This window comes from Anser brachyrhynchus (assembly GCF_964034855.1).
Source record: "Anser brachyrhynchus genome assembly, chromosome: 1".
NCBI lineage: Eukaryota > Metazoa > Chordata > Aves > Anseriformes > Anatidae > Anser > Anser brachyrhynchus.
In genome coordinates this window covers 1,113,132-1,132,064 of record NC_137694.1, presented here as the reverse complement: position 1 = coordinate 1,132,064, position 18,933 = coordinate 1,113,132, and the positions used below count along the sequence as shown (strand labels likewise).

General features: G+C 70.6%; 2 protein-coding genes and 1 long non-coding RNA gene across 3 annotated transcripts in view; 2 read left to right on the top strand and 1 right to left on the bottom strand.

Annotated features, from left to right (window-relative positions):
* The first annotated feature begins 1,067 nt into the window (after positions 1-1,067).
* ATP6V1F (ATPase H+ transporting V1 subunit F) lies at positions 1,068-3,077 on the top strand. The gene is made up of 2 exons (XM_080577517.1): positions 1,068-1,401; positions 2,599-3,077. The coding sequence occupies exons 1-2, from the start codon at positions 1,202-1,204 to the stop codon at positions 2,798-2,800; spliced, it is 402 nt and encodes a 133-aa protein (XP_080433643.1). The 5' UTR covers positions 1,068-1,201; the 3' UTR covers positions 2,801-3,077.
* On the bottom strand, positions 3,040-6,373 carry LOC308188462. The gene is made up of 3 exons (XR_013945514.1): positions 4,993-6,373; positions 3,940-4,110; positions 3,040-3,175 (listed from the first exon to the last, which is right to left on the bottom strand). It is a non-coding gene; the product is annotated as an uncharacterized lncRNA (long non-coding RNA).
* A 3,328-nt stretch (positions 6,374-9,701) lies between these two features.
* Positions 9,702-18,933, top strand: part of LOC308187753 (cadherin-related family member 5-like) — a gene marked incomplete at its 3' end in the record, with an annotated part of 10,083 nt that continues 851 nt past the window's right edge. The window contains 11 exon segments of the mRNA XM_080575995.1: positions 9,702-10,006; positions 10,998-11,212; positions 12,682-12,741; positions 12,834-12,926; positions 13,720-13,806; positions 13,910-14,020; positions 15,473-15,646; positions 16,139-16,192; positions 16,194-16,230; positions 16,816-16,922; positions 17,985-18,238. Of these exon segments, the coding sequence (XP_080432121.1) occupies positions 9,703-10,006; positions 10,998-11,212; positions 12,682-12,741; positions 12,834-12,926; positions 13,720-13,806; positions 13,910-14,020; positions 15,473-15,646; positions 16,139-16,192; positions 16,194-16,230; positions 16,816-16,922; positions 17,985-18,238 (1,496 nt within the window). The 5' untranslated portion in view covers position 9,702.

Below are 18,933 nucleotides of genomic sequence, written 5' to 3'. Positions count from 1 at the left end.
GTCCTGGGGTCGGGGGGGTCTTGGCGACAGGGGGTGCTGACACCCCGGGGGGCTGCGGCGTGGTGCCTGGGGGGGGTCTTGGGATTGGGGGGTGGGGTTGGGGGCTCCTGGGGAGGTCCTGGGGGGTCCTGGGGTTGGGTGTTATGGGTTGGTCCTGGGGGGTCCCAGGCATTGGGGGGCCTGGGGGGGGTCCTAGGGTCGGGGGGGTCTTGGGGTCGGGGGCGTCTTGGGGTTGGGGGGTGTTGACACCCCGGGGGGCTGCAGCGTGGTGCTTGGGGGGGGGTCTTGGGATCGGGGGGTGGGGTTGGGGGGTCCTGGGGGGTTCATGGGGGGTCCTGGGGGGTCCCAGGCATTGGGGGGCCTGGGTGGGTCCTGGGGTTGGGGGGGTCTTGGGGACAGGGGGTGTTGACACCCCAGGGGGCTGCAGCGTGATGCTTGGGGGGGGTCTTGGGATCAGGGGGTGGGGTTGGGGGGTCCTGGGGTTGGGTGTTATGGGTTGGTCCTGGGGGGTCCCAGGCAGTGGGGGGCCTGGGGGGTCCTGGGGTTGGGAGGGTCTTGGGGTCGGGGGGCTCTGACACCCCCGGGGGGCTGCGTGATGGTTCTTCGGGGGGGGGGGGGGGGGGTGGTCTTGGGGTCCTGGGGGGGTCTTGGGGTCAGGGGGTGCTGACACCCCGGGGGGCTGCGGCGTGGTGCCTGGGGGGGGGTCTTGGGATCGGGTGGTGGGGTTGGGGGGTCCTGGGGGGGTCCTGGGGGGTCCTGGGGTTGGGGTGGATGGGGTCGGGGGGCGCTGACACCCCGGGGGGGCTGCGTGGTGCTTGGGGGGGGGTCCTGGGGTCGGGGGGGTGGCGTCGGGGGGCCTGGAGGTGTCCGGGGGGGGTCCTGGGGTTGGGGGTCCCGGGGGGGGCGTCCCAGGGGCGATGCCCCCCGGGGGGGGGGGCAGACTCGGGCCCTTGAAGGACACTGCGCACTGCGCATGCGCCACGAGCGGAGCGGGGCGGGACCAGCGCCGAGGGGGCGTGGTCAGTGCGGAGGGGGCGTGGCCAGCGGGGCGGGGGCGTGGTCAAACAATAGTGGGCGTGCCAAGGGGGCGGAGTCGGGCGGAGGGGGCGTGCCCGCCGTCCCGTTGCCCGGGCGACGGGGGCGTGGTTTGGCGCCGGAGGGGCGTGGTTTGGCGGCGGGGGGGCGTGGCTTGCCTCGGCGCATGCGCGGCGCCGGCTGGCGGCCCCCCGGAGCGGCGGGCGCCATGTCGGGGCGGGGGAAGCTGATCGCGGTGGTGGGCGACGAGGACACGGTGACCGGCTTCCTGCTGGGCGGCGTGGGCGAGCTCAACAAGCACCGCAAGGCCAACTTCCTGGTGGTGGAGAAGGAGACCAGCGTGGCCGAGATCGAGGAGACCTTCCGGTGGGGGGGGGGTCGTGGGGGGGGGGGGGGCTGGGGGGTCCCGGGGGTCCCCGGTGGGGCTTGGGGGGGGGTCCCGAGTCCTGGGGGGGGGGTCCTGGGGTTCCAAGGTTGGGGGAGGGGGGATCCCGGGGGTCCCCGGTGGGGCTGGGGGGGTCCTGAGTTCTGGGAGGGGCCCCAGGTGGTCGGGGGGAACCGGGATGGGGGGGGCTTGGGGGTCCCAGGTGGAGCTTGGGGGGGTCCCGAGTCCTGGGGGTGCATGGGGGGGGGGGCTTGGGGGTCCCAGGGGGCCTTGGTTTGGGCTGGGGGGTCCTGAGTACTGGGGGGGGGGCAGGGGGGCAGGGGGACCCGGAATGAGGGGGGCTGGGGGGTCCTGGGGGTCCTTGGTGGGGTTGGGGGGGTGCTTGGGGGTCGGAGGGGAGCCCCAGGGGTCCCCGGTGGGGCTGGGGGGGGTCCTGAGTTCTGGGGGGGGGGGGGGTCCCAGGTGGTCAGGGGGAACCGGGATGGGGGGAGCTTGAGGGTCTTGGGGGTCCCAGGTGGGGCTGGGGGGGGTCCCGAGTCCTGGGGGTGCATGGGGGGGGGCTTGGGGGTCCCAGGGGTCCATGATTAGGCTGGGGGGAGCTCCCTGTGGGCTGGGGGGGGCAGACCCTGAGTGTCCTGGGGGCCTTTTAGGGGGTCCTGGGGGTCTTTATGGGGGTCCCGGCGTCCTTTAAGGGTGTCCCGGGGGCCTTTAGGGGTGTCCTGGGGGCCTTTATGGGGGTCTCGGGGGCCTTTAGGAGTGTCCTGGTGGTCTTTACGGGGGTCCCAGGGGCCTTTTAGGGTGTCCAGGGGGCCTTTACAGGGGTCCTGGGGGCCTTTAGGGGTGTCCTGGTGGTCTTCATGGGGGCTCCAGCGTCCTTTTTGGGTGTCCCAGGGGCCTTTATGGTTGTCCAGGGGTCCTTTAAGGGGGTCCCGGGGACCTTTTAGGGGGTCCTGGTGGTCTTTATGGGGGTCCCAGTGTACTTTAAGGGTGTCCCGGGGGCCTTTAGGGGTGTCCTGGTGGTCTTTATGGGGGTCCCGGTGTCCTTTTAGGGTGTCCCCAGGGCTTTTAGGAGGTCCCGGTGTCCTTTAAGGGTGTCCAGGGGTCCTTTAAGGGTGTCCAGGGGTCCTTTAAGGGGGTCCTGTGGTGCTGACCCCCCTGTGCCCCCCCCAACCCCCCAGGAGCTTCCTGTGCCGGGAGGACATCGGCATCATCCTGATCAACCAGTGCATCGCCGAGCTGATCCGGCACGTCATCGAGGCGCACACGCGCTCGCTGCCGGCCGTGCTGGAGATCCCCTCAAAGGAGCACCCCTACGACGCCGCCAAGGACTCGGTGCTGCGCCGCGCCCGCGGCATGTTCACCGCCGACGACCTGCGCTAGCCTGCTGCCACTGGTGCCACTGGTGGCACTGGTGGCGCTGGTGGCACTGGTGACGCTGGTGGCGCCGCCGGCACCCGCGCCCAGTCGGATGGCACCGGTGCCGCCCGGCGCACCCCGCACCCAACCGGCCACCGGCGGCGCCGCGGTGATGCCGAGGGCGCCGCGTTGACCCACGGGTGTTTATTGTGCCCCCCCCCCGTGTTATTGTGGCCCCCCCGTGTCATTGTGGGCCCCCTGCCCTTGTCGTTGTCCCCAACACGAGGCGCCCGTCACCGCCGCTCCGTGCCCGCTGCGCTCGCTGCGTCGTGCCGGGGGGGTCGGGGGGGGTGCGGGGGGAGCAGGGGGGCCAGCAGGGCCAGGAAGGTCTGGGTGTTCCTGGGGGGGGGCACACGGAGAGGGGGGGACATAGGAACTGCGTGTTCCTGGGGGGGGCACGGGGGGGGGGCATGGGGATGGGGACGGTGTGGGGACACAGTATGGGGACATGGGGACACGGAAGCTCTGCGTGTTCCTGGGAGGGGGGTAGGGGACGCGGGGTGGGACATGTGTATGGTGTGGGGGCACGGGGAGGGGGGACAGGGCATGGGGACGCTGGGGGGGTGTGACATGGGGACATGGGGACACGGTGTGGGGACACCATGAGGATGGGGGTCACAGTATGGGGACACGGAAACTGTGTTCTGGGGGGACACGGGGACGTGGGGACGTGCTCATGGGGAGGGGGACAGGGCCTGGGGACACGGGGCAGGGGCAGGGACGTGGCAGGGGGACACCGGAGGGACGGGGTCACGGGATGGGGACACGGGGACACGGGATGGGGACACGGGATGGGGGTACAGGGGAGGGACGGGGACACGAGGGACAGGCCACGGGGACGCGAAGAAGGGCAGGGGAAGGTCACAGGGACACGGAAGCGGTGGCGGCACCGTGACGTGGGGACACGAGGGAGGGGTGGCAGCGTGACACGGGGGGGGGGGGGACACGGGGACACGGGAGGGGTGGCAGCGGGATACGGGGAAGGGACGGGACACGGCATTGGGGGACGGGGACACGACGTGGGGACATGGGGACGTGGGGAAGGGGCAGGGCGGTGGTCCTGGTGTCCCCCCCCCCCCGGTGTCCCCCCAGTGTCCCCCCACCTGTGCCGGCGGCCCCGCAGCGCCCCGCTCCTCCGGCTCCGCGCCAGCTCCAGCTGCTGCCGCAGGGCGGCCCCGGGACCCCCCCCCCTGCGCCGGGGGTCCTGGGGGGGCCGGGGGTCCTGGGGGCTCCTCCTGCCGCCGCCGCCGGGCCATGCGCAGGCGCTCCTGGACCTGGGGGGTGTGGGGTGACCCCCGGCCCCAAACACAGGGACCCCCCCCGGGGGGACAGAGCCCCTGGGCTGCCCCCAGCCCCATGTCCCCAGCCCCCCCCGGCCCCAATTCCCCTTGGCCCCAGACCCCCATGGCCCTGATCCCCAATGTCCCCAACCCTTTGTGTCCCCAAACCCCCCCCCCAGTCCCCCATGTCCCCAGTCCCCCCTGTCCTTGGTCCCCAGCCCCCCCAGCCCCCCACATCCCCAAGCCCTGCCCCCCCCCGTGTCCCCAAGCCCCCTGTCTTCAAGCCCCAATGTCCCCAGCCCCCCCATGTCCCCAATCCCCGAGGTCCCCAAACCTGCAGCCCCCCGATGCCCCCAAGCCCTGGCCCCCTATGTCCCTGCCCCCCCCCATGTCCCCAAGCTCCCATCCCCAAGCCCCCCAATGTCCCAAAGCCCCCCTCAATGTCCCCATGCCCCCCAATGTTCCCATGCCCCCAGCTGTCCCCAAGCCCCCCCAATGTCCCCAAGCCCCCCAATGTCCCCAAGCCCCCCAATGACCCCCACGCCCCCAAGCCCCCCACATCCCCCAGTGTCCCCAAACCCCCCCCAGTGTCCCCAAACCCCCCCCCAATGTCCCCATGCCCCCCAATGTCCCCATGCCCCCAGTGTCCCCACACCCCCCCCAAGTCCCCAAGCCCCATAATGTCCCCACACCCCCCCATGTCCCCAAACCTCCCAATGTCCCCAAACCCCCCCCAATGACCCCCACGCCCCCAAGCCCCCCACATCCCCCAGTGTCCCCACGCCCCCAATGTCCCCACACTCCCCCAAGTCCCCAAACCCCCCCCTGTCCCCACACCCCCCCCGATGTCCCCAAGCCCCCCCCGCCCCCCCGTACCCGCAGGCGCTGGTGCTCGCGGTCCCTGCGGCGCTTGGTGTCCCCCCGGAGCTGGGCCCGGCTCAGGCGGGTGACGGCCGCGCGCTGCGCCCCCCCCCAGCCCCCCGGCACCAGGACTGGGGGCACGGGGACGCTGGGGGCACTGGGGGCACTGGGGGGCACTGGGGACAGCGGGGACACCGGCACTGGGCGGGGCGGGGGCGGCCGGACCTGGGGTGTAGGGCGGGATGGGGACCCCAGGTCCCTGGGTCGGGGGTGGGGGGGGGACCCCACATTTTGGGGTGGGGGGTCCCTCTGGTCCTGGGGTGCAGGGTGGGGGGGGGACCCCATGTCCCTGGGTTTGGGGTCCCCCTTGTCCTGGGGTGTGGGGCGTGATGGGGACCCCACATTTTGGGGTGTGGGGTCGCTGCGGTGCACAGAGAAGGATGGGGACCCCCTGTTCTGGGGTGGGGGGTCCCCCTTGTCCTGGGGTGCAGGGTGGGGTGGGGACCCCTCATTTTGGGGTGTGGTGTCCCTGCAGTTCACGGGGCAGGTTGGGGACCCCCTGTTACAGGGTGTGGGGTCCCCCTGGTGCACGGGGCTGGATGGGGACCCCTTGTCCCCAAGTGTGGGTTGGGGTGGGGACCCCATGTCCCTGGGTTTGGGGTTCCCCAGGTGCAGGGGTGCAAGGCGGGATGGGGACCCCCCATTTTGGGGTTCGGTGTCCCTGCAGTGCACAGAGCAGGATGGGGACCCCCTGTTATAGGGTGTGGGGTCTCCCTGGTGCACGGGGCAGGATGGGGACCCCAGGACCCGGGGTGGGGGGTCCCTGCGGTGCAGGGGTGCAGGAAGGGATGGGGACCCCATATCCCGTGCTTTGGGGTGGGATGGGGGCCCCGTATTTTGGGGTGAGGCATCCCCGCAGCGCACGGGGCTGGATGCGGACCCCTTGTCCTGGCGTGCAGGGCGGGGTGGGGACCCCATATCCCTGGGTTTGGGGTCCCCCAGGTGCAGGGGTGCAAGGCGGGATGGGGACCCCCCATTTTGGGGTTCGGTGTCCCTGCAGCAGGATGGGGACCCCCTGTTATAGGGTGTGGGGTCCCCCTGGTGCACGGGGCAGGATGGGGACCCCAGGACCTGGGGTGGGGGGGTCCCTGCGGTGCAGGGGTGCGGGGCGGGACGGGGACCCCAAAACCCGTGCTGTGGGGGGGCACAGAGACCCCCCATCTTGGGGTGCGGGGCCCCCCCGGTGCAGGGCTGCATGGCCAGGGGGTGCCCCCCCCACCGAAGCCCCCCACCCCCGGCACGGGGGGGTCCTGGGGGGCTGGGGGGGCGCCAGGCTCCCTGGGGGGCACTTTTGGGGCTGGGGGGCCACCCGCACCCCGAGGAGCACCAGGGACAGGGGGGGCACCGGGGGCCGGGGGGGGCACCAGGGGCCGGGGGGGCACCGGGGGCCGGGGGGGGGCCCGCAGCAGCAGCAGGGCCGTGCCCGGGGGGGGGGCCGGTGCCGGGGGGGGGCCGAGCAGGGTCGCGGCTCCCGGGGGACCCCCACCTGCAGGGAAAAATGGGAGGGGGGGGGTTATGGGGGGGGGGGGGTCCCGGAGCCCAGCACCCCCCCGAATGCCCCCCCCCGGCCCTGCCCTACCTGCCCGCCCCCCCCGCGGGGCTCCGGCCGGCCATGCTGGGCTGGGGGGGGGCCGGGGGGGGGGGGCGGTGTCGGGTGGCGACACCTGAGCCGGGGGGGGCGGTCCCGTGGGTGTCCGCGGGGGGGGGACCCACGGACACCCCCCCCACGGACACCCCCCCCACGGACACCCCCCCCACGGACACCCCCCCCCCGGGGCATCACCCTCCCCGACCCCCCCCCGCAGATCCGCTCGGTCCCAAAGCCGCTTAGCGCGGCTCAGGACGGGGGGGGCGGGGGGGGCGGGGCGCGAACACGCGTGGGCGGGGGGCGCTGGGGGGGTAGCGCAGGGCAGGCGGCCCCGTATGGTCCCATACGGCCCCATACGGCCCCATACAGCCACATACGGCCCCATATGGACCTATACGGCCCCATACGGCCCCGTACAGCCCCATACGGACCCGTACAGCCCCATACGGCTCCATATGGCCCCATACAGCCCCATACGGCCCCATACGGCCCCGTACGGCTCCATACGGACCCATGCAGTCCCATACAGACCCATACGGGCAGCGCCATATAACCCCATACGTTCCCATGTAGCCCCATATGGCCCCATACGGTCCCCTATGGCCCCATACAGGCAGCGCCATATAACCCCATATGGCACCATGCAGCCCCATCCAGGCAGCCTCATGCAGGCAGCCCTATATGGGCAGCCCTATACAGGCAGCCCCGTGCAGCTCTATAAAGTCCCATACAGGTTGTCCCGTGCAGGCAGCCCCATACAGCTCCATATAGCCCCATACGGGCAGTCCCGTGCAGCAGCCCCGTGCAGGCAGCCCCATACACCCCACACAGCCCCATACAACTCCATATAGCCCTATGCAGCCCCATACAGAGGGATCCATGCAGGCAGTCCCATACAGTCCCATGCAGGCAGCCCCGTGCACGCCCACACACCCCATACACCGCATCCAGCCCCATACAGGCAGCCCCATGCACCCCACACACCCCACACAGCCCCATACAGCTCCATAGGGCCTATACAGCCCCATGCAGACTCACGCAGCCCCACACAACCCAAAGAGCCTATAGAGCCCCACACAGCCCTACACGGCCCATACAGTCCCATACAGCCCAATGGAGCCCATACAGCCCCACACCCCATACAGCCCAACAGAGCCCCATATACCCCATACTCCCCGCATACCCCATACTCTCCACACACCCCATACAGCCACCACACCCCACACAGCCCCATACACCTCATACAGTCCCATACAGCCCCATAGAGCCTATACAGCCCCACACAGCCCCACATACCCCATATGCCCCATAAACCCCATATAGCCCCCACACCCCATACAGCCCATACACCCCTATAGAACCCCATATACCCCATGCTCCCCACATACCCCATACGCCCCATAAACCCCATACAGCCCCCACACCGCCCCATACAGCCCCATACACCCCATACAGTCCCATAGAGCCCCACAGAGCCTATACAGCCCTATACAGCCCCACACAGCCCCACACAGCCCCATACAGCCCCGTACAGCCCCATATAGCCCCGTACAGCCCCCACACAGCCCCATACAGCCCCGTACAGCCCCGTACAGCCCCATACAGCCCCATACAGCCCCATACAGCCCCGTACAGCCCCGTACAGCCCCATACGGCCCCATACAGCCCCATACAGCCCCGTACAGCCCCATACAGCCCCATACAGCCCCGTACAGCCCCGTACAGCCCCGTACAGCCCCGTACAGCCCCACACAGCCCCATACAGCCCCATACAGCCCCATATAGCCCCACACCGCCCCACACCCCCCGGTCTCCGCCCCGCCCGCCGCCGGCTGAGGCCGCTCCCGGCTCTGCCCCCGCTGATCCGCCCCCCCCGGCCCCCCCCCGCCCTGTCCCTTCCCTGTCCCTGTCCCCAGCCCCGGCCCGGGGGTGCAGCGCCGGGGGCGGCGGGGCCGCCGCGCCGGGCAGGTAACGGGGGGGGGGGTCGGAGGGGGGGGCTGGAGGGGTCGGGGGGGGCTGAGGGGTCCGGGGGGGGGGCTGGGAGGTGCTGGGGGGGCTGGGGGGGGTCAGGACCCCTGGGAACCCGCGGGACCCCCGGGAGCCCCCCCCCCAGCAAGGGGTCCCGGGGGGGGGGGGTCCGGGAGGGGCTGGGGGGGGTCCGGAGGGGGGGTCCGGGGGGGGCTGGGGGGGCTGGGAGGTGCTGGGGGGGCGGGGGGGGGGGTCAGGACCCCTTGGAACACCCGGGACCCCTGGGAGCGCCCCCCCCCTCGCAGCAAGGGGGGGTCCGGGGGGGGCACCCGGGGGGCTGCCTTGAGCTGCTGGGGGGGCCGGGGGGGGGGCAAGGAGCAGGGGGGTGGGGGGGGGCTTCCTATGGGGGGGGCTGGTGAGGGGGTACCCCTGAATGCCCCCCCCCCATATGGGGATGGGGGGGGTCAGTAGGGGCAGGCAGCGGGGGGGGGGGGGGGCAGCCCCATGGTGGGGGGGTCCCGGGCCCCCAGCGCGGTGCCGGAGGGGGGGGGGGCGGCAGATGGGGCTCCCCTCCCCTCCCCCCCCCGCGCTAATTAACGGCCGCTAATTGGGGGCCGGCAGCAGCATGTGGCCGGTGGGAGGGGGCTGCCGGCGGGGGGGGGGGGGGGGCATATGGCACGGGGAAGGGGGGGGGGGCAGACCTGCAGCCCCCCCATCCCGGCCCCGGTGGGGGGGGGGTCGTGGGGGGGTCATGGGGGGGGGGGTGGGGGGGTCGTGCGTGGGGCCGTGTCCCCGCAGCGCCCTCCTGCGTGGGCCGGGGCCGTAATCGGGTTAGCGGGGGGGGGGGCACGGCGGGGGCACACGCGTGTGCGGGGCCCTGCACACCTGGGTCACCTGCACACCGGCTGCATGGGATGGCACGGGGGGGGACAAAGGGGGGGGACAAAGGGGGGGGGGGGACAAAGGGGGGGGACAGGGCTGGGGACAGGGGTACGGGCACCTGGCATGGGGACAGAGGGGGGGGGCACAGGTGGGGACCCAAGTGCAGGGTCCTGGGCATGGGGACAGGGATGGGGACACGGGTACATCGCGGGGAGGGGGACACGGGGATGGGGACGGGGCTGGGGACACGGCCACGTCACGGGGATGGGGACACGGATGGGGACCCGGGCATGGCGCCTGCACCCCGTGTCACAGCGATGGGGACAGGGATGGGGACCCGGGGGTGGCAGGCGCGGGTGGCTGATGGGGCGCAGGGGACACGGGGACACGGCGGTGCCACCCCCGCTCGTCCCCTCCTGGCCGCAGGCTGCCACCCAGGGCCCCGTCCCCGTCGCCCGTCCCAGGTCCCCATGGCGGCACCGTCCTGCCGGGCCCTGCTGGCCGCCTGCCTGGCGCTGCAGCTGGCCACCGGTGAGCGTGGGATGGGGACACTGGGGACACTGGGGGTGGATGGGGGCACTGGGGTGGGGACCCTGGGGATGGGGACCCTAAGTCATGGGGACGCTGAGGACACTGGGGACACTGGGGATGGATGGAGGCACTGGGGTGGGGACCCTGGGGATGGGGACCCTAAGTCATGGGGACGCTGGGGACACTGGGGACACTGGGGATGGATGGAGGCACTGGGGTGGGGACCCTGGGGACAGGGACCCTGGGGATGGGGACCCTAAGACATCAGGACACTGGGGACACTGGAGATGGATGGGAGGCACTGGGGTGGGGACCCTGGAGATGGAGACCCTAAGACACGGGGACACTGGGGACACTGGGGATGGATGGGGACCCTGGGGATGGGACCCTGGGGATGGGGACCCTAAGACACGGGGACACTGGGGACACTGGGGATGGATGGGGACCCTGGGGACGGGGACCCTAAGACATGGGGACGCTGGGGGTGGCAACCATGAGAGGTGGGGACCCAAGGGTGGGCACCCAGGGGATGGGGACCACGGAAGGGGACCCCAAGGTGGGCACCTGGGTATAGGGACGCTGTCGATGGCGGCCCTTGGGGACGGGGACTTGAGGGTTTGAGGAACAAAGGGTGGGGGCCGTGGGGGTGGGGACAGCGGGGACCTGGAGGTGGGGACCCAGTGAGAGGGACGGGGGTGACGGCGACCCAGAGGCAAGGGGACGTGGTGGGGGGTACTTGGGGATGGGGACCTGGGACATGGGGACCTGGGGGTGGGGACCCAGGGGGGAGGACCTTGGGGTGGGGACCTTAGAGACGGGGACCTGGGACCTGGGACATGGGGACCTGGGACATGGGGACTCTGGGGATGGGGAGCTGGGACACGGGGACCTGGGGGTGAGGATCTGGGGACCTTGGAGGTGGGGACCTGGGACCCGGGGACCCCCCGTGTGAAGCCTCTGTGGGGCCGCGGTCCCTGACGCCGCGGCGCAGCGCGGGGCGAGGGCTGCAGCGGCTTCGGGAACGTGTTCACGGAGATCCCGGAGAACAGCGCCCACGGCAGCCTGGTGGCCCGGCTGCCGGCGGGGGGGGACGCGGGGGGCCCCGCGCTGCAGCTCTGCCTGGCCGGCACCGACGCCGCCTGGTTCTACCTGGACGGGCGCAGCCTGCGCCTCAACGCCTCCGCCGGGAGGGTGCTGGACCGCGAGGTGCGGCCCCCTGTGCATCCTGTGTCCGTCCCCTGTCCCTGTGTCTGTCCCCCATCCATCCTCCGTCTGTCCTCTATTTGTCCTGCATCCATCCTCCACCCAGCTTCTATCCATTGTCCGTCCAGCCTCCACCCATCCTTCATCCATCCTCCGTCCAGCCTCCATCTGTCCTGTGTCCATCCTCCATCCGTCCTCCATCCAGCTTCCATCCAGCCTCCATCTGTCATCCATCCATCGTCCATCCATGCTCAACCTGTCCTCCATCCATCCTCCGTCCATCCTGTGTCCAGCCTCCATCCAGCCTCCATCCAGCCTCCATCTGTCGTCTATCCATCCTCCATCTGTCCTCCATCCGTCCTCCATCCATCCTGTGTCCAACCTGTGTCCATCCTCCATCTGTCCCCCATCCAGCCTCCATCCATCCTCCGTCCATCTTCCATCCGTCCTCCATTTGTCCTGCTCCATCCTCCATCCATCCTCCACCCAGCCTCTATCCATCGTCCATCCAGCCTCCACCCATCCTTCATCCATCCTCCATCCAGCCTTCGTCCAGCCTCCATCCATCCTCCATCCATCCTCCACCTGTCCTCCATCCATCGTCCATCTGTCCTCCATCCGTCCTCCATCCATCTTGTGTCCATCCTGTGTCCATCCTCCACCCATCTTCCACCCATCCTCCATCCATCGTCCATCTGTCGTCCACCCAGCCTCCACCCGTCCTCCACCCACCCCGCACCCTTCCTGCCCCCGTCCCACCCCTACCCCACTCCCACCCCCACCCCTCCAGCCTCTCCCCTCTGCACCAGCCTCTGCCCACCACGGCCTCCACCCCACGGCCTCCACCCCCCATCCCGCACCCACCCATCCCCACCATGCCGCCCTCCTGTGCCCGTCTGCTGCCCCCCGGCCCTTTCTGTCTGTCCCCCATCCGCCTCCATCCGTCCTGAGCCTGTCCTGAGCCCGACCTCGTCCTCCGTCCATCCCAAATCCTTCCTCCGCCCACCCTGCCTCCATCGGCACCCACCCTGCCCCTGCCTCCAGCCGGCTGTGGCCACGTCTGTCCATCCCACACCCACGTCCATCCCACACCCATGTCTGTCCATCCCACGTCCACATCCATCCCGCCTCCATGTCTGTCTGTCCTGCATCCACGGCCATCCCACACCCATGTCTGTCCATCCCACATCCGCGTCTGTCAATCCCAAATCCATGTCTGTCTGTCCTGCATCCACGTCTGTCCATCCCACATCCACGTCCACCCCACACCCACCTGTCCATCCCACACCCCCATCCGTCTGTCCCACACCTCTCTGTCCATCCCACCAACCTCTGTCCGTCCCACTCCCCCATCCACCCCACATCCTCCCCCCTTGCCCTGTCCCAGCTGGTCCCCCCCCGGGACGTGGGGACCCCACACTGTGGTGCCCCCCCGGGGCAGGCCCCGTGTCCCCAGCGCCCGTCCCCCGCAGGAGCTGGAGTCCCCGGTGCTGATGGTGGCCCTGACGTGCGCCGAGGACGGCTTCGCCCCGGTACGGCGTGGGGACGTGGGGCTGGGGATCCGGGGTCAGCCCCCCCGTATCCCCCTGGGGTCACCCCCCCCACTGCACCCCCGTGCCTGCAGGTGGAGTACCGCGTCATCGTCCAGGTCCTCAACGAGAACGACAACCGGCCCCGCTTCCGTGGGGAGCCTGTCCTCACCCACAACGTCAGCGAGGTGTGGGGAGGGGAGGGGATGGGATGGGATGGGATGGGATGGGATGGGATGGGGATGGGGATGGGATGGGGATGGGATTGGAATTGGGGAGAGGGATGGGATGGGGTGGGATGGGATGGGGATGGGATGGGGATGGGATGGGATGGGGATGGGGATGGGATGGGGTGGGATGGGATGGGATGGGATGGGGATGGGGATGGGATGGGGATGGGGATGGGATGGGGTGGGATGGGATGGGGATGGGATGGGGATGGGGATGGGATGGGGATGGGGATGGGATGGGGTGGGATGGGATGGGGGTGGGATGGGATGGGGTGGGATGGGATGGGGATGGGATGGGGATGGGGATGGGATGGGGATGGGGATGGGGATGGGATGGGGATGGGATGGGGATGGGATGGGGATGGGGATGGGATGGGGATGGGGATGGGGATGGGATGGGGATGGGATGGGATGGGGATGGGGTGGGATGGGGATGGGGTGGGGATGGGATGGGGATGGGGTGGGGATGGGATGGGGATGGGATGGGGATGGGATGGGGATGGGATTGGGATGGGGATGGGATGGGGATGGGATGGGGATGGGATTGGGATGGGGATGGGATGGGGATGGGATGGGATGGGGTGGGACGGGATGGGACAGGGAAGGGGACGTCCATGGGCACAGCGACAAGGAAGGGGATAGGGGCAGAAACAGGGGACTGGGTTGTTGGGGGGCACCCGGGAGGGCCGGGGACACGTGGGTGGCTGTGGTGGTCCTCCCGGCGTGCCCGGGTGACGTGGGGGTCCCGCAGCTGGTGGCCGTGCACTCGGTGGTGTTCAGCACGCAGGCGGAGGACGCGGACGGGGACCTGCTGATGTACGTCATCGACGCGTCCTCGGTGCGTCCTCGGGGGGACGGGGACACCGAGGGGGATGGGGGGGGGATGGGGCACCTGGTGCCACGGTGGCGCTGACCCCCCCCCCCGTGTGTCCCCCCCCCAGCCCGACGCCCGCTTCTTCCGCATCGACCTCCCCAACAGCGGCCGCGTGGTGCTGGCGCGCGCCCTCGACTTCGAGAGCCAGCAGCGCCTGGAGGTGGTGGTGACGGCCGTGGTGAGCAGCCCCCCGTTGTCCCCCCCTGGGTCCCCATGTCCCCGTGTCCCCCGTGGCCATGCCACGTGGCCCCCCCCCCATGTCCATGCAGCCCCACCGGCGTGTTTGGGGACCTGGTGCCCATGCCCTGTGTCCGCCCCACGTCCTGGTGTCCCCTCTGCCCGTGCCACGTCCAGCCCGCGTCTGTGTGGCTGCCCCGCCACGGGTCTGGGGACATCGTGCCTGTGTCGTGTCCCCATCTCCCCTGTGCCCACCCTGCACCTTCCCCGTGTCCCTTTGTCCCTTGTGCCCACCCTGTGCCCACCCCATGTCCCTTGTGCCCACCCTGTGTCCCCGTGTCCCCTCATGCCCACCCCGTGCCCACCCCATGCCCACCCCATGTCCCCCTGTCCCTTGTGCCCACCCCGTGCCCACCCTTGGTCCCGGGGTCCCCGTGCCCAGGGCTGTGCTCGCAGCCCGCGACCCCCCCCCAGTGCCGGCATGGCCCCCCCGCGCTCATTAGCCGCTCCCCGCTAATTGGGGGCGACGTGATCCCGTCAGCGCCCCGGCACTTGCCCTCAATCCCTGGGGTAATTTCCCTAATGGGCCCCCACCGGCCCGGCCCCCCCGCACACATGGACCCCCCCGGGGCACCCACCTGTGGCACCTGTGGGCAGCCCCTGTGCCACCAGTGTCCCTGTGGCCACCAGTGTCCCTGTGCCACTGGTGTCCCTGTGCCATGGGGGTCCCTGTGCCGTGGGGTCCCTACGTCATGTCCCCAGTGTCCCTGTGCCACCAGTGTCCCTGTGCCACTGGTGTCCCTGTGCCATGGGGGTCCCTGTGCCGTGGGGTCCCTACGTCATGTCACCAGTGTCCCTGTGCCACCAGTGTCCCTGTGGCCACCAGTGTCCTTATGCCACCAGTGTCCCCTGTGCCATTGGGTCCCTGTGCCATTGGGTCCCTGTGCCACCCAGCGTCCCTATGCCACCAGTGCCACCAGTGTCTCTGTGCCACCATTGTCCCTGTGCTATGGGGTCCCTGTGCCACCAGTGTCCCTGTGCCTTCGCATCCCTGTCCCCAGGGTCCATGTCCCCAGTGTCCCTGTGCCGTGGGAGGGGTCCCTGTCCCCCAGGGGTCCGTGTCCCCAGTGTCCCTATGCCATGGGGGGGTCCCTGCACCACCAATGTCTGTGCCCACCAGTGTCCCTGTGCCGTGGGGGGTCCCTGTCCCCCAGGGGTCCGTGTCCCCAGTGTCCCTGTCCCCAGAGGTCCCCGTGCCAGCGGCTCCTTGTCCCCGGGGGGTGGCAGTGCCGTGGCCGTGTCCCCAGGGGTCCCAGCGGTGGGATTCGGGGCGCCCCCCCCCCATCCCCTGGGGATAAAACCCAGAGTCGCGGCGGGGGGCAGAGACCCCCCCCAGGGTGCCCCCCCCGCCGTGTCCGTCCGTCCTCCCACCCGTCCGTCCGTCGGTCCGCAGGAGATGAACACCAAGGAGCGGTTCAACGCCTCGGCCCGCGTGCGGGTCAACGTGCTGGACGGGGACGACCAGTACCCCCGCTTCCTGCCCCTGCGCCCCCCCCGACCCCCCCGGCGTCTGCATCAGCCCCGTCTACACCGCCAACGTCACCGAGGGCGAGCTGACGGTGGGGGGGCACGGGGAGGGGGGGGGGCTGGGGGGCGAGGGGGGTGGCACAGGGATGGGGGGGGCACAGGGATGGGGGGGCACAGGGATGGGGTACCCAGGGTGGGGGCACCTTGGGGTGGGGGCTCCTGGGGTGGGGTAACTGGGGATGGGGGTACCTGGGGAGGGGGGTACCTGGGGAGAGGGGGGTAATGGGGGGGGGGGGGGGTTGTACCTGGGGGGGAGGTTCCGGGGGGGGGGGGTTCCCTGGGGAGGGGGTTAACTGGGGGTGGGTGGGGTACCTGGGAGGGGAGGGGGGTAGCTGGGAGTGGGGGCTCCTGGGGATGGGGGGTACCCAAGGTGGGGGTCCCCAGGGTGGGTTTCCAACAAAGGGGGGTACCCGAGGACAGGGGATGCCCGGTGATGGGGGGGGGGTTGGGTCCCAGGGTGGGGGTACCCAGGGAGGGGTCTCCTTGGGGCGGGGGTCCCGTGGGGCTGAGCGCCCCCCCCCGCCCCCAGCAGGGCTCCCCGCTGCGCTTCAGCCCTGGCTCCATCTACGCCGAGGACGGGGACAGGGGGGCTGCGGGCGGCCATCACCTACTCCCTGCTGGCAGGTGACCGGGGGGGGGCACGGACACGGGGGGGGGGGCACGGACATTGGGGGGGGCACGGGGGGGGTCACGGACACGGGGGGCACAGACATGGGGGATACAGACACTGGGAGGGGCACGGACACAAGGGGGTATGGACACGGGGGGGGTCACGGACACACATGCACAGAGGGGACCCGGTGCCCCCCCCCGTTTCCCTTCCCCCCCCCCAGCACAATCCAATTGCCTGCCTCCAATGCGGCCCCACGGGCACAAATTGAATAAGGGATAGAGCTGGGGGGGGGCCTAATCCTCCCCCCCCCCCCCCCGATTATAGGGGGGGCTGTGGGGGTCACGAGAGGTCAACCCCCCCCCCCCTTGGTGCTGAAGGGGTTAATCTCCCCCCCCCCCCCCATTTGCACCGTGCGTCCCCCCCCCCAAAATGCTGGGGACACCCCCTGCGGAGGTGCTGGGGACCCCCAGGTGCTCCCACCCACCCCCCCGGGGGGATTTCCCCGCAGTGCCCTCGGTGGGGGGGGAGGTTGAGGGTGGGGGGGGGGGGGTTGGGGGTCGTGGGGGGGGGCTGCTGAGGGTGCCCCCCCCTCAAAGGCGAGGAGAGCGCCCGCTTCCACATCGACAACGCCAGCGGGGCCATCACGCTGCTGCGCGCCGTGGAGAGCAGCCGGCGCACCCCCGCCATCAGCCTCAGCGTCATGGTGGGGGGGGCACGGGGGGTTTGGGGGGCGTGGGGGGGGCTGGGGGGGTGGGGGAGGTGGGGGGACGTGGGGGAGAGGGGGGGAGTATGGGGGAGGGGGGGGTAATGGGGGAGTGGGGGGACATGGGGGAGATTTTGGGGGGGACCGGGGTTAATGGGGGGGGGTCCTAGGGTAATGGGGGGGAACGTGGGGTAATGGGGGGGGGACATGGGGGGTAATGGGGGGGACCTGAGGAGGTTGGGGGGGGACCCAGGGCTAATGGGGGGGGAACCTGGGGAGGTGGGGGGACCAGGGGTAATGGGGGGGATGGGGGGTGACGGGGGGGTACCTCGGAGAGATGGGGGGGCCAGGGTCAATGGGGGGGACCCAGGGATAATGGGGGGGACCTGGGGCTAACTGGGGGGACCTGGAGAGGTTGCGGGGACTCAGGGTTAATGGGAGGACCCACAGATAATGGGGGGGGACCTGGGGAGTGGGGGGGACCCGGGGTTAATGGGGGTACCTGGGGGAGTGGGGAGACTTGAGGGAGATGGGGGGGACCTGGGGTAAATTGGGGGGGACATGGGGTGATGGGGGGACCTGGGGGAGATTTGGGGGGTCCCAGGGTTAATGGGGGGGACGTGGGGTGATGGGGGGGGTACCTCAGAGAGATGGGGGAACCCGGGGTTAATGGGGGGGGACCCAGGGTTAACTGGGGGGGGAGCTGGGGGAGGTTGGGGGACCTGGGGGAGTTGGGGGGATGTGGAGTAATGGGGGGTACCCGCGGTGAAGGATGCTGGGGAGATGGGGGGCCCATGGGGGGAGATGGGGGTCCATGGGGGGAGATGGGGGTCCATGGGGGGAGATGGGGGTCCTGGGGCGAAGGACTTGAAGGACTCCCAGGGAGATGGGGACAAGGGGGACACCACGGTGTGGGCACGTGGGACATGTCCCCATACTGGGGGTGCTGGGTGGCTGCGGGGTGCTGGTGGCAGCCGGGCAGGTCCCTGTCCCCATCCCCGTCCCTGTCCCCGTCCCCATTGTCCCCATTGTCCCCATTGTCCCCATTGTCCCCATCCCCAGGCCTCGCAGGTGAACGACGCCACCAAGTACGCGGTGGCAGTGGCCGTGGTGCGGGTGCTGGCCACCAACCGGCACCCGCCCCGCTTCGCCCGCCCGGCCGTCCGCGCCTTCGTCCCCGCCGGTGCCCGCGAGGCCGCGCTCGTCACCACCTTCGGCGGCCACGTCCTCGCCCCTGCGTGCCCACGACCCCGACTTCCCGAGGTGGGGACACGGGGTTATGGGGACGTGGGGACACGGGGACACGGGGACATGGGGTTATGGGGACGTGGGGATGTGGGGGACATGGGGATGTGGGGACGTGGGGACGTGGGGGACATGGGGACAGGGGGGACGTGGGGATGTGGGGACATGGGGACATGGAACCTGGGGACATGGGGATGTGGGGTTATTGGGTCATGGGGATGTGGGGACTTGGGGTTATGGGGACACAGAGACATGGGTATACAGGGACATGGGGACATGGAGACATGGAGATGTGGGGTTATGGGGACATGGAGATATGGGGACATAGGGACCCGGGACGTGGGGATGCGGGGACACAGGAGCGTGGCGATGTGGGGACACGGAGACATGGGGACACAGGGATGTTGGGTTATTGGGTCATGGCGATGTGGGGACGTGGGGTTATGGGGGAATGGGGACATGGGTACATAGGGATGTGGGGTTATTGGGTCATGGCGATGTGGGGACTTGGGGTTATGGGAACACGGGGACATGGGGACGTGGGATGTTGGGTTGTGGGGTCACAGGGACATGGGGATGTGGGGACACAGGGATGTGGGGGCATGGAATTGTGGGGATATGGGGACATTGGGATACAGGGACATTGGGTATGGGGATATGGAGACAGAAAGACCTGGGAACACAGGGACATGGGGACATGGGAATGTAGAAAATTGGGGACATGGGGACACAGGGACATTGGGATGTGGGAACTTTGGAGGTGTTG